General features: G+C 38.6%; 1 protein-coding gene across 1 annotated transcript in view; it reads left to right on the top strand.

Annotated features, from left to right (window-relative positions):
• crb (cell polarity complex component crumbs) overlaps positions 1-14,675 on the top strand; it is a 184,404-nt gene that overhangs the window by 36,021 nt on the left and 133,708 nt on the right. The window contains exons 12-13 of the mRNA XM_053785119.2: positions 3,870-4,057; positions 12,604-12,757. Coding sequence (XP_053641094.2) covers positions 3,870-4,057; positions 12,604-12,757 — 342 coding nt within the window. The remainder of the gene's footprint in view (positions 1-3,869; positions 4,058-12,603; positions 12,758-14,675) is intronic.

The raw sequence follows: 14,675 nt of genomic DNA, 5'->3' as shown, positions 1-14,675 counted from the left end.
CACCCTAGCATTTGCTTCTTTTACAACCCCATCTATAAATATATTAAACAACCATGGTGACATTGCACATCCCTGTCTAAGACCTACTTTTACCAGGACGTATTCTCCCTCTCTTCTACACACCCTAACCTGAGCCTCACTATCCTCATAAAAGCTCTTTACAGCATTTAGTAACTTAACACCTATTCCATAAACTTGCAACATCTGCCACATTGCTCCTCTATCCACTCTATCATATGCCTTTTCTAAATCCATAAATGCAATAAAAACTTCCCTACCTTTATCTAAATACTGTTCACATATATGCTTCAATGTAAACACTTGATCTACACATCCCCTACTCACTCTGAAGCCTCCTTGCTCATTTTTTTTTTTTTTTTTTCAACAAGTCGGTCGTCTCCCACCGAGGCAGGGTGACCCAAAAAAGAAAGAAAATCCCCAAAAAGAAAATACTTTCATCATCATTCAACACTTTCACCACACTCACACATTATCACTACTTTTGCAGAGTTGCTCAGGATACAACAGTTTAGAAGCATATACGTATAAAGATACACAACATATCCCTCCAAACTGCCAATATCCCAACCCCCTCCTTTAAAGTGCAGGCATTGTACTTCCCATTTCCAGGGCTCAAGTCCGACTATAAGACATTAATTTCACTTGTGTTCTTTTACTTTTATTTATCCTATGACAGATTCATAACCCCTTCTCCTGCATGTATTACTTAATTTAAAAGAAGAAACTTTTGTTTTTCCTTTTGGGCCATCCTGCCTCGGTGGGATACGGCCAGTGTGTTGAAAGAAGAAAGAAGATGACTGATTCATTTATTACTGTGCCTATATTTTATAATGACAAGTCATTGTATTCTGAGCACCTCTGCAAAAATAGTGATTATGTGTGAGTGAGGTGAAAGTGTTGAATGATGATGAAAGTACAGTGGACCCTCGAATTTAGTAGTGCCTTTTCTGTATGCAAAACTATTTTTATTATCTATAAAATGTTGTTTATTATTAACACACTGGCCGATTCCCACCAAGGCAGGGTGGCCCGAAAAAGAAAAACTTTCGCCATCACTCACTCCATCACTGTCTTGCCAGAAGGGTGCTTTACACTACAGTTTAAACTGCAACATTAACACCCCTCCTTCAGAGTGCAGGCACTGTACTTCCCATCTCCAGGACTCAAGTCCGGCCTGCCGGTTTCCCTGAATCCCTTCATAAATGTTACTTTGCTCACACTCCAACAGCACGTCAAGTATTAAAAATCATTTGTCTCCATTCACTCCTATCAAACACGCTCACGCATGCCCGTTGGAAGTCCAAGCCCCTCGCACACAAAACCTCCTTTACCCCCTCCCTCCAACCTTTCCTAGGCCGACCCCTACCCCGCCTTCCTTCCACTACAGTCTGATACACTCTTGAAGTCATTCTGTTTCGCTCCATTCTCTCTACATGTATGAACCGCCTCAACAACCCTTCCTCAGCCCTCTGGACAACAGTTTTGGTAATCCCGCACCTCCTAACTTCCAAAGTACGAATTCTCTGCATTATATTCACACCACACATTGCCCTCAGACATGACATCTCCACTGCCTCCAGCCTTCTCCTCGCTGTAACATTCATCACCCATCCTTCACACCCATATAAGAGCGTTGGTAAAACTATACTCTCATACATTCCCCTCTTTGCCTCCAAGGACAAAGTTCTTTGTCTCCACAGACTCGTAAGTGCACCGCTCACCCTTTTCCCAAATTCATAAATGCCACAAAAACCTCTTTAGCCTTATCTAAATACTGTTCACTTATATGTTTCACTGTAAACACCTGGTCCGCAAACCCCCTACCTTTCCTAAAGCTTCCTTGTTCATCTGCTATCCTATTCTCCGTCTTACTCAACATTCATCACCCATGCTTCACACCCATATAAGAGCGTTGGTAAAACTATACTCTCTTACATTCCCCTCTTTGCCTCCAAGGACAAAGTTCTTTGTCTCCACAGACTCGTAAGTGCACCGCTCACCCTTTTCCCCTCATCAATTCTATGATTCACCTCATCTTTCATAGAACCATCCGCTGACACGTCCACTCCCAAATATCTGAATACATTCACCTCCTCCATACTCTCTCCCTCCAATCTGATATCCAATCTCTCATCACCTAATCTTTTTGTTATCCTCATAACCTTACTCTTTCCTGTATTCACTTTTAATTTTCTTCTTTTGCATACCCTACCAAATTCATCCACCAACCTCTGCAACTTTTCTTCAGAATCTCCCAAGAGCACAGTGTCATCAGCAAAGAGCAACTGTGACAACTCCCACTTTATGTGTGATTCTTTATCTTTTAACTCCACTCCTCTTGCCAAGACCCTCACATTTACTTCACTTACAACCCCATCTATAAATATATTAAACAACCACGGTGACATCACACATCCTTGTCTAAGGCCTACTTTTACTGGGAAATAATCTCCCTCTTTCCTACATACTCTAACTTGAGCCTCACTATCCTCGTAAAAACTCTTCACTGCTTTCATTAACCTACCTCCTACACCATACACCTGCAACATCTGCCACATTGCCCCCCTATCCACCCTGTCATACGCCTTTTCCAAATCCATAAATGCCACAAAACCCTCTTTAGCCTTATCTAAATACTGTTCACTTATATGCTTCATTGTAAACACCTGGTCCACACACCCCCTACCTTTCCTAAAGCCTCCTTGTTCATCTGCTATCCTATTCTCCATCTTACTCTTAATTCTTTCAATAATAACTCTACCATACACTTTACCAGGTATACTCAACAGACTTCTTCTTCTTCTTTCAACATGCCAGCCGTATCCCACCGAGGTGGTGTGGCCCAAAAGGAAAAACGAAAGTTTCTCCTTTCAAATTTAGCAATATATACAGGAGAAGGGGTTACTAGCCCCTTGCTCCCGGCATTTCAGTCGCCTCTTACGAGACGCATGGCTTACGGAGGAAGAATTCTGTTCCACTTCTCCATGGAGATAAGAGGAAATAAACAAGAACAAGAACTAGAAAGAAAATAGCAGAAAACCCAGAGGGGTGTGTATATATATGCTTGTACATGTATGTGTAGTGTGACCTAAGTGTAAGTAGAAGTAGCAAGACATACCTGAAATCTTGCATGTTTATGAGACAGACAAAAGACACCAGCAATCCTACTATCATGTAAAACAATTACAGGCTTTCATTTTATACTCACTTGGCAGGACGGTAGTACCTCCCTGGGCGGTTGCTGTCTACCAACCTACTACCTAGGACTCAACAGACTTATCCCCCTATAATTTTTGCACTCTCTTTTGTCCCCTTTGCCTTTATACAAAGGAACTATGCATGCTCTCTCCCAATCCCTAGGTACCTTACCCTCTTCCATACATTTATTAAATAATAGCACCAACCACTCCAAAACTATATCCCCACCTACTTTTAATTAACATTTCTATCTTTATCCCATCAATCCCGGCTGCCTTATCCCCTTTTATTTTACCTACTGCCTCACAAACTTTCCCCACACTCACAACTGGCTCTTCCTCACTCCTACAAGACGTTATTCATCCTTGCCCTATACATGTTTTGTTAATGTATGTTTTGTTAATATTTCCCATAGGAAATAATGTAAATCCAATTAAACCATTCCAGACACCCAAAAATATTAACAAACAATACATTTTATAGATAATAAAAATAGTTTTGCATACAGAAAAGGCACTACTAAATTCGAGGGTCCACTGTATTTTCTTTTTGGAGATTTTCTTTCGTTTTGGGTTACCCTGCCTTGGTGGGAGATGACCGACTTGTTAAAAAAAAATAAGTAATTTAAATCCTTTCATTTATTGTTACAGGAAGCAACTGTGAGACAAACATTGATGACTGCATGCCTGATCCATGCCAGAATGGAGGAACATGCGAGGATGGAATAAATACATATGCATGTCGATGCCCACCAGGCTTTGAAGGCAACCATTGTGAAGATAACCGCAACGAATGTGCACAAAATATTTGTGTCCATGCTCAAAATTGCCATGATTTGGTAAGCAGTTTATTTTCATTTATATTTCCTGTAAATACAGTTAAAAAGAATATTTTTTTAGAATTTGTAAAATGATTTATACACTCTTTACTTTTGGTCTGAAAATGATATGAACATTTCTGGCACATGATAATTTTTTATTTTGTGTAAAAATAATGGTTTTCAAAAAGACTTGTTGAAGATGATAGTACTGTTTTTAATTTTTTCTCTAGTCCAATGAGCAACTAAGTTTCTTCATACCAATACTCCTCATGGGTACATTAATCTTGGTTGGAGAGGAAAAGTAGAGGGAACAGAGAATAACTGCTGAGCATAAGGAAATAGAAGTTTAAAGAGATAATAATCTCAGATTGAAATACAAAAACTTATTGACTGTGCTTTTGGACTGCTAGTCAGAAATAGCCCTGGAGGGTTTATTTTTCTTATACATTAGGGCCCCACTTATATGGTAGGTAAGGTTCCCGGCTACAGCCATAAAGTGAAGCGCCCCTCCCCCTCCACTTAAAATTGCATATAAATACTAGAATGGAGACAAATGGTTTTTAATACTTGACGTGCTGTTGGAGTGTGAGCAAAGTAACATTTATGAAGGGATTCAGGGAAACCGGCAGGCCGGACTTGAGTCCTGGAGATGGGAAGTACAGTGCCTGCACTCTGAAGGAGGGGTGTTAATGTTGCAGTTTAAAAACTGTAGTGTAAAGCACCCTTCTGGCAAGACAGTGATGGAGTGAATGATGGTGAAAGTTTTTCTTTTTCGGGCCACCCTGCCTTGGTGGGAATCGGCCAGTGTGATAATAAAAAAATAATAAAAAATAATAAATACTAGATAGCAAGTTTACACTAACATAAATTAAGTTAGCAATAGAACTAGGCATTAGAAAACAATACTCATTACTTACCTTAAAATATTTGTAATCTTAATGTAGGGTGAAATGAGTAGTATTTATTGTAAGAAATCAAGTGTGGTATGTATAGTAGCCAGCCAGGCTACCATACCAGACCACCCCACCCACACATAATATTCTATGACATTTAAAGCATCCCAGAGTGATAAAATGCATATGTATACAGTTCACTCATTACTTACCTTAAAGTATTTGTAGTCTTAATGTAGGGTCAGAGGTGAGTAAACGAGATAAAACAAATAAATGAGAGAGAGAGAGAGAATGAGTACATGAGAGAGGACAGGCGCAGAGTCATGTAAACAAACCAGGCAGGTGTGAGTTTTGTAAACAAACCAGGCTTATGTGTCTAGTTTGTGTACAAGTTACATTGTGTACAAGTTGTCTCCACATTGATACAGTAGAATAAATAAATAGCAACACTCCCATTCTTATGTAACACCTTTTTTTAGAAAAAAAATGACGCTCTGAGTGAAGGCACACAAAAGGAATAATTTTCTACAGTTACCCCCAGTAATAGTATAGTATACACATTTTCTCTGATGTTGGGCTAGAAAAAACGTTATTCTTGCCGCCACTCGTACAAGGCATCTAGCTACCACATCTCATATTTATGTTACTTTATTCTACTGTGGAGTGTATTTATCATGTTTATATGTTATGTATCATGTTTTTTATATAATTTTGAAAAAAATATCATAGATTGACTAATGAAAATGTGTATATTAATGTAATTTATGACATTTAATGAGACTCAGTGATTATTATTGAGTATTATTATCATTAATATGGTGATGGTAATATGGTATGGTAAGAAGAGGAGGATAACAAAAAGATTAGGTGATGAAAAATTGGATATCAGATTGGAGAGAGAGAGAGAGTATGGAGAAGGTGAATGTATTCAGATATTTGGGAGTGGACGTGTCAGCGGGTGGGTCTATGAAGGATGAGGTGAATCATAGAATTGATGACGGGTAAAGGGTAAGCAGTGCGCTTAGGGGTCTGTGGAGACAAAAAACTTTGTCCGTAGAAGCAAAGAGAGGAATGTATGAGAGTATAGTTATACCAACGCTCTTGTATGGGTGTGAGGCATGGGTGGTGAATGTTGCAACAAGGAGAAGGCTGGAGGGAGTGGAGATGAGGGCAATATGCAGTGTGAATATAATGCAGAGAATACTTAGTTTGGAAATTAGGAGGTGCGGGATTACCAAAACTATAATCCAGAGGGCTGAGGAGGGGTTGTTGAGGTGGTTCAGACACGTAGAGAGGGTGGAACAAAATAGAATCACTTCGAGAGTGTATAAATCTGTAGTGGAGGGAAGGCGGGGTAGGGGTTGGCCTAGGAAAGGTTGGAGGGAGGGGGTGAAGGAGGTTTTGTGTGCAAGAAGCTTGGATTTCCAGCAAGCATGCATGAGTGTATTTGATAGAGAATGGAGGTAAATTGTTTCTAACTCTTTCAGGGTCCACAGGCCCTCTCAGAGACTTGTTCTCAGGGTCCCCCAAATTTAAAAAAAAAAAATTGTCTTTTCTTTTGAAAAGATAGAGAATCTTTTCCCGATCATAATGACACCAAAAGTATGAAATTTGATGGAAAACTTACGGAATTATGCTCTCACGAAGTTAGCGGTCTCGACGATGTTTACGCATCGGCGATTTTGCCCACTTTGAGCCCTATTTTCGGCCAATTCCAATGTACTAGTTGACAAAACTCATAACTATTTTGCTAGCACTCCATTTTTTCTATCGAATGAGTACAAGAAACCACCAATTTACTGATTTCAACTATCCAATACAGTGGTCAGAATTTGGCAATTTTGCCAATTTCACACAAATTTCAAAAGATGCCAATTTCCAAATAGGGTCCAGAATAAACAAGAAAGACATTCCTGGCACTAAAATAACATTCCATCTGTTCATTAGTCATGTCCCCACGCCCCTCTTACATTCTTTTGCTTTCCATTTTGAATTTTTTTTCTCACGAAAAATGGAAGATTTACTGTTATGCAGACTACTGCATGCATTAGTGTAGAAATGGTATAGATAATATCGGTGCACTTGTGAAAGAATATTAGACTCACCAGTTGACGTGTATTGGACGCGTAGCATGATTTGTTTACTTTTGAACTTCGGTAAAAATCGAACATTTCTGCTAATTTGAGCTCAATTTCAAGGTACTTTTCATTGTAAAACCAGTCAAAATCATCCCAATTTCTGTAATATGTCTTCCATTCTATACAATGAGACCAGGAAAACTAGAATACAACAATAAATACCATACGAAAATACAGTGCAAAGTCGCTGTTTTATTCCAAAAACACGGTCAAAGTTTTTTTTTTTCTCATTACACACTGTGTGCTGCAGGATTTTTTTATACTGTGCACACTGACCACATAGACCCATTCTTTCAAATGTAGGCCTACCAGCTTTCTCTCACTAGATTTGAAGGCGCTAGAATTTATGAGTACTAGTACATCATGGACGCTGGTGCGTAACCCGTACTAGTACGGCCGAAACCCTGAAAGGGTTAATACTTAACGTGCTGTTGGAATGTGAGCAAAGTAACATTTATGAAGGGATTCAGGGAAACCAGCAGGCCTGACTTGAGTCCTGGAGATGGGAAGTACAGTGTCTGCATTATGAAGGAGGGGTGTTAATGCTGCAGTTTTATAACTGTAGTGTAAGCACACCTCTGGCAGAACAATGATGGAGTGAATGATGATGAAGGTTTTTCTCTTTTGGGCCACCCTGCCATGGTGGGAAACGGCCGGTGTGTTAAAGAAAAATAATTTTAAAAATAATATGGTGTCTCAAGACATAAAACACTCTTACTGATTTTAATGTGTACCTGCATGTCAGCACAGTGTGTGAGTATATTTAAGTACAGGTATACATAAGTATAATTATCAGAGCACAGTGGACCATTGTTTTTCGTAATTAATCCGTTCCAGAGAGTGTGACTAATGGAGAAATTGACGATTTGCGAAACCATTTTCCCCATAAGAAATAATATAAATCCAATTAATCCGTTCCAGACACCTAGAAGTATTAACAAAAAAAATTTTTTTACCTTATAGATTTACATGCACAAAAGAATGAACATTCAACATGACACTTACCTTTATTGAAGGCTGTTGTTGGTGGATGGAAGACAGGGAGGAGGGGAGAGGGAAGAGAGGCTACTTTTTGAAAAGGAAATCCCCCTCCATAAGGACTCTAGGTACCAAGTCCTTATCTGGGGTCACTTCCCTTCTTTGTTTTTTAATGCCACAGATCTTTCCGTCCTACTCCACATTGCATAAATCTCCATTACTACCACCCTCTACTACCATCACAACCACTACCACCCTTTACCACCATCACAACCACTACCACCCTCTACCACCATCACAACCACTACCACCCACAACCACCATCACTACCACCCTCTACCACCATCACTACCATCCTCTACCATCACTACCACCCTCTACCACCATCACAACCACTACCACCCTTTACCACATCACTACCACCCTCTGCCACCATCACTACCACCCTCTACCACCATCACAACCAGTACCACCCTCCACCACCATCACTTCCACCCTCTACCACTACCACTACCACTTTTGTATTTTTTCTACAATCTTTTTCTTTAATTCTATCATGTTTGTCACCTTCTTTACCAAAGGGCTGGCACTAGCTTTCTTTGGGCCCATGGTGGCTTATTTAGCAGTTGCAAGCACTGAAACGAATGGAATATTATCAAATGTATAGTATGAGAATGTGGGATCGTGCTCACCCACTGATAAACAATGGGACATTGACTGTGGCCACGTCGAGGCCGCTCGTACGAGTCTGGGACGAACGACTATTTGCAAGTCAAATGACGGTTTGTGAGTCAATATTTTGATGAAAAAACATTACATTTTCAAAAATTACAACTTCTCGTGCTTACAATAAAGAGGGTCCACTGTATATATAAAATATGAAGTAACTTTTAAAAACACTTTAAATTTTGGAAAGTTTCCGGACATAATGGAGAGACGCAGTGCTCATGGAGAATGTAAACAAACTGGGTAGGGCACGGTGACCATATTAGAAAGTCAGGTGGGGGGAGCTGTTTAGCGAGTTTTGGTCTTAATTTGAAATGTCCATATTAGCAGAATGCCATTAAGTGAAACGCCGTAATGCGGGGCTCTACTGTACAGTCTGCTGCCAAGTATGAAAAAATCCAGGTTTGAATAATAAGATGAATGAAGCAATTATTTGTATTACTTGTACAGGTCGGCCATCACTAACCTGGCAATCAGTACTGTAATTCGGTTCCATCAGTAATCTGGCAGTAATTTCAACTAGCATAATTTCTAATTTCTGGGGTCAAAACACTAACCTGCCGCTACTGTTTGGTGGCGCTACTTGCTGCATAAGTCATTCCAATTTCTTTTTCTCCGTTTATTGTTATAACTTGCTCACTTTTAGCCCTAGCCATGGTTCCAGCAAATAAAAAAAATGCTTCTCATTGTGTAAAGCACATACATACACCATATATTGTTCATAAAAGATAAAGTAGTTTTGAAGCCACTGTCGGTTGCCATGAGCTCAGATCACTCAGATAAGCTGTGACTGATAAATTTCGGCCTACATATGAGAGAATAGGTCTGTGTGGTAAGTGTGCATTATATAAAAAAAAGGCCTGAAGCACGCAATGCATAATGAGAAAAAACTGAGACCGTGCTTTTGGTGTAAAATAGTGATTTTGCGGTGTATTTTCGTATGTTTTTTATAGTTTGTCTTGTTTTTTTTGGTCTCATTTGATAGAATGAAGGATATATTACAGAAATAGATAGGATTTTGATTGGTTTCACAACAGAAAGTACCTTGAAGTTGAGCTCAAAGTAGCAGAAATATTCAATTTTTGCCGATGTCAAGAGTCAACAAATGACATCACCGTCCAATACGTGTCCAACTGGCCAGTCTAATACGCAGTCACAAATGAGTTGACATTTTTTTATGCAATTAATACAATAATGCAGTCTTCTGCATAACAGTAAATCTATTTTGTGTGAATAAAAAATCAAAATGGAAAGAAATAGTAATATAAGAGGGGCCTGGAGATATGACTAATGAACAGAGAAAATGTTATTTTAGTGCCAGGAATGGCTGCATTGTTTATTCTGGACCCTGTTTTTAAATTGGCATCTCTTGAAATTTGTGTGAAATTGGCCAAATTACCAATTTCTGACCACTTTATTGAGTAGTTGAAATAAGAAAATGGGCGATTTCTTGTACTCAATCGACAGAATAGAAGGAATACTAGCGAAATAGCTATGAGTTTGATAAACAGGAACAATTGAATGGGCCAAAAATAGCGCGTAAATTGGGTGAAATTGCCGATGCGTAATTATCGCTGTTGGGTTAAGTGTATTATAACCTAACCACTCTGTAATCCTGCAAAATCACTAATCCAGCACCCTACAGGTCCCGATGATGCCGGATTAGTGATGGTCAACCTGTATTACATGGAGTTGCCATCCCACCTTCAGGTGGGCTGGCAACTCCATGACAGACCAAAACTTCATTCTGTTTTTATTTCCAATTTGTCGACCTATGATTTGTTCCTGGCTCAGTATTTGCAAGTAATTATTTATTACTGTTACTAAACCAGTAAATACAGTGGTCAAAAACCATGCTCAGTCATTAGCAGGCGAGGCCTGGTCACTGACTGGGCTATGGGGGCATTGACCCCCAAAACCCCCTCCAGGTATACTCCAGCAAATAGACTGTAAGAATGGGTATCTATGGAAGTCATGAGACATGGACATGGCTTGAATCAGGTTGTGTTAGATTTTAAAGGTGAATCAGTAGGTATCCTTTAGATTAACCCTTAAACTGTCCAAACGTAGATCTACGTTCACGCGCATAGTGTTCTGACCATTATTTTCTCCATTTGAAAACATGTAAAAAAACATAGATCTACGCTCGTAGCGTTACGCATGTCAACCTAGATCTACATTTGGACAGTTTAAGTTTTAATGTATTGATAGGCACCTTTTATATTAAAATATTACATAGTTTACACTGTGCTTCTTAGGATATGGGAGTATATAAGCCAGAAAATCTTTGGTGTTTAGTGTCCAGTCAGTGTTAACGTGCATCTTCTAAAACAAACACGGGTTTCATACAAAAAAATTTCCTTGAGTAACTTTTATATAAGGATTTGCCAGTATTATTCTTTTATGAATTGATTATGAGTATTAATAGTTTTTCTTTAATGCTGCAAATTATTAATATCGCAGGATTACAGCACGGTAAGTTAATATCTTGTATTTATTGTAAGCTAAACTGATGTATCCTGTATATGTTGACCAAGATCTTTAATAAGGTGATTAATAATTTTAGATATTTTATCTACTGGTAGTTATTTGGTTAAAACAGTGAAAATATTAATATTTCCTGCACAATTTCTCATTAATTTCTTTTAAGTCTTCGTATATCTCATATCCAATGGTAGTCCCTCAGGTATTTGCTAATTTTATTTTACATTTTATTTAACTAAAAGTTTTTATGATACAATTAGCACTGATTTGCCTTAGAGGAATGTTAATTTCATCATTGCATCTGCACAAGTAACTTATTATATTCACTTGACAACAAAATTCACTAACCCACTTGGGTCATTCAGTACACTAGAGAATTAAAATAAAGAGACAATGTGGGGGCAGGGGGCAAGAAAATTATTTAAAATTATGCACTTATTGTACGCAGATCAATTTTAGAGTTGTGTACATGATTACGTACTGTGAATTACATGGCAGTACAGTATAAATTTACATATGTATTTCACAAATGGGGAAATATATAACTTCATCATGAGGGATAATAATATTTATCACCTTCATTGAATGATTTTGCTCTAGGCCTAAATATATTCCCAGTTTGGGTGGAAACATTAAGATGTGTTTCCATAAGACACCTGCTGTCCATGTTCATCCATCAGTAAAATAGGTACCTGGGTGTTAGTTGACTGGTGTGGGTCACATCTTGAGGACAAAAATGAATCTAATTTGCCTGAAATGCTCTACACAACAAGGGGTTTTCTCTATAGCAATACAGTATGTCATTGATGTCGGGTGAGTGGAACAGAATTCTTCCTCCATAAGCCATCTTACATGTTGTAAGAGGTGACTAAAATGTAGGGAGCAAGGGGCTGGTAACACCTTCTCCTGTGTATATTACTAAATTTAAAAGGCGAAGCTTTAGTTTTTCTTTTTGGGCCACCCTGCCTTGGTGGGATATGGCTAGTTTGTTGAGAGAAGAAGAATTATATGCATGTTTGTAGTACAGCATGCAGCTTATCACCATTGGATTTTATCTGTAGTTACAGCTTATAAAATTTAGTCATGTTCTGTATATACAGTACCATGATGAGATTCTTCTTGCAAATAAAATATATTAAACCAAGCAGAACAGCATTACAGAATATAACTAAATGACGGTGAATGTATTCCCTTCTTTGATTGGAAATGGCCATTTTGGTGAATAAAATAAACAGTACTGTTTATTATGTGTTATTTTATTTATTTCTGCAACTTTAGTACAGTATTTCATAAGGTTATTGGGTAATGTTTTTAGCATATATTGATGACATTTTAAACATTGTAGATTGGCAGCTATGAATGTGAATGTGAAGCTGGATGGTCTGGAAAGAACTGTGATGAAGAAATTGATGAATGTGCCTCTTCCCCGTGCCTTAATGGTGCTTCATGCAAAGACAGAGTTAATGGCTTTGACTGCACTTGTCCTCCAGGATTTACAGGTATGCTATAGTAATCTTTAAAATAATTCTAAGTCTTTACATAAATTTCTGCATCCCTGTGAACTGCATTTATTTCTTCTTAAATGAGTTTATTTTTTGGGTAAACGACACTTTAAAAATATTTTATCTCTTCTGTTTTAATGGGTGACTATAAAGTGTGGAGTTGAAATAATTCATATTACAGTGGAACCTCCAGTTGCAAGCACATGCACGTGCGAGTTTTTCCAAATACGAGCAGTCGATCGGTCGATTTTTTGCTTCCATACACGAGCGAAATTTCCATAAGTGAGGGGGCCTCAAGGGAGGTTCCTTGATGCTGGTGAGGGGCTCTTGCTCTTGATCTAGGGAATTGGATCTCATTTGTTTGTTGGATTATCTTATTGAAACTTGGGCCCCTTAGCGGTATTTTCATATGGTTGTATTCTCGTTTTTGTTTTTTTTATTTATTTTTTTTCTTCTCATTTGATAGACTGGAAGATATATTACAGAAGTAGATACAATTTTGATTGGTTTCATGACAAAAAGTAACTAGAAATTGAGCTCAAAGTAGCAGAAATGTTCGATTCTTTGGCGATGTTCAAGACTAAACAAATGACGTCACTGTCCATTCCAATATGCAGTCATAAATGGGTTGACATTATTTATACAATTATTACAATAATGCAGTAGTCTGCATAACAGTAAATCTTCTATTTTTTGTGTGAATAAAAATTACAGATTATTTAGGTGATGAAAGATTGGCAGAGAGCATGCATAGTTCCTTTGTATAAAGGCAAAGGGGATAAAAGAGAGTGCAAAAATTATAGGGGGATAAGTCTGCTGAGTATACCTGGTAAAGTGTATGGTAGAGTTATAATTGAAAGAATTAAGAGTAAGACGGAGAATAGGATAGCAGATGAACAAGGAGGCTTTAGGAAAGGTAGGGGGTGTGTGGACCAGGTGTTTACAGTGAAACATATAAGTGAACAGTATTTAGATAAGGCTAAAGAGGTCTTTGTGGCATTTATGGATTTGGAAAAGGCATATGACAGGGTGGATAGGGGGGCAATGTGGCAGATGTTGCAAGTGTATGGTGTAGGAGGTAGGTTACTGAAAGCAGTGAAGAGTTTTTACGAGGATAGTGAGGCTCAAGTTAGAGTATGTAGGAAAGAGGGAAATTTTTTCCCAGTAAAAGTAGGCCTTAGACAAGGATGTGTGATGTCACCGTGGTTGTTTAATATATTTATAGATGGGGTTGTAAGAGAAGTAAATGCGAGGGTCTTGGCAAGAGGCGTGGAGTTAAAAGATAAAGAATCACACACAAAGTGGGAGTTGTCACAGCTGCTCTTTGCTGATGACACTGTGCTTTTGGGAGATTCTGAAGAGAAGCTGCAGAGATTGGTGGATGAATTTGGTAGGGTGTGCAAAAGAAGAAAATTAAAGGTGAATACAGGAAAGAGTAAGGTTATGAGGATAACAAAAAGATTAGGTGATGAAAGATTGAATATCAGATTGGAGGGAGAGAGTATGGAGGAGGTGAACGTATTCAGATATTTGGGAGTGGACGTGTCAGCGGATGGGTCTATGAAAGATGAGATGAATCATAGAATTGATGAGGGAAAAAGAGTGAGTGGTGCACTTAGGAGTCTGTGGAGACAAAGAACTTTGTCCTTGGAGGCAAAGAGGGGAATGTATGAGAGTATAGTTTTACCAACGCTCTTATATGGGTGTGAAGCGTGGGTGATGAATGTTGCAGCGAGGAGAAGGCTGGAGGCAGTGGAGATGTCATGTCTGAGGGCAATGTGTGGTGTGAATATAATGCAGAGAATTCGTAGTTTGGAAGTTAGGAGGAGGTGCGGGATTACCAAAACTGTTGTCCAGAGGGCTGAGGAAGGGTTGTTGAGGTGGTTCGGACATGTAGAGAGAATGGAGCGAAACA

Source organism: Cherax quadricarinatus, chromosome 45 (genome assembly GCF_038502225.1).
Source record: "Cherax quadricarinatus isolate ZL_2023a chromosome 45, ASM3850222v1, whole genome shotgun sequence".
NCBI lineage: Eukaryota > Metazoa > Arthropoda > Malacostraca > Decapoda > Parastacidae > Cherax > Cherax quadricarinatus.
This window is presented reverse-complemented; position numbering and strand designations above follow the sequence as displayed.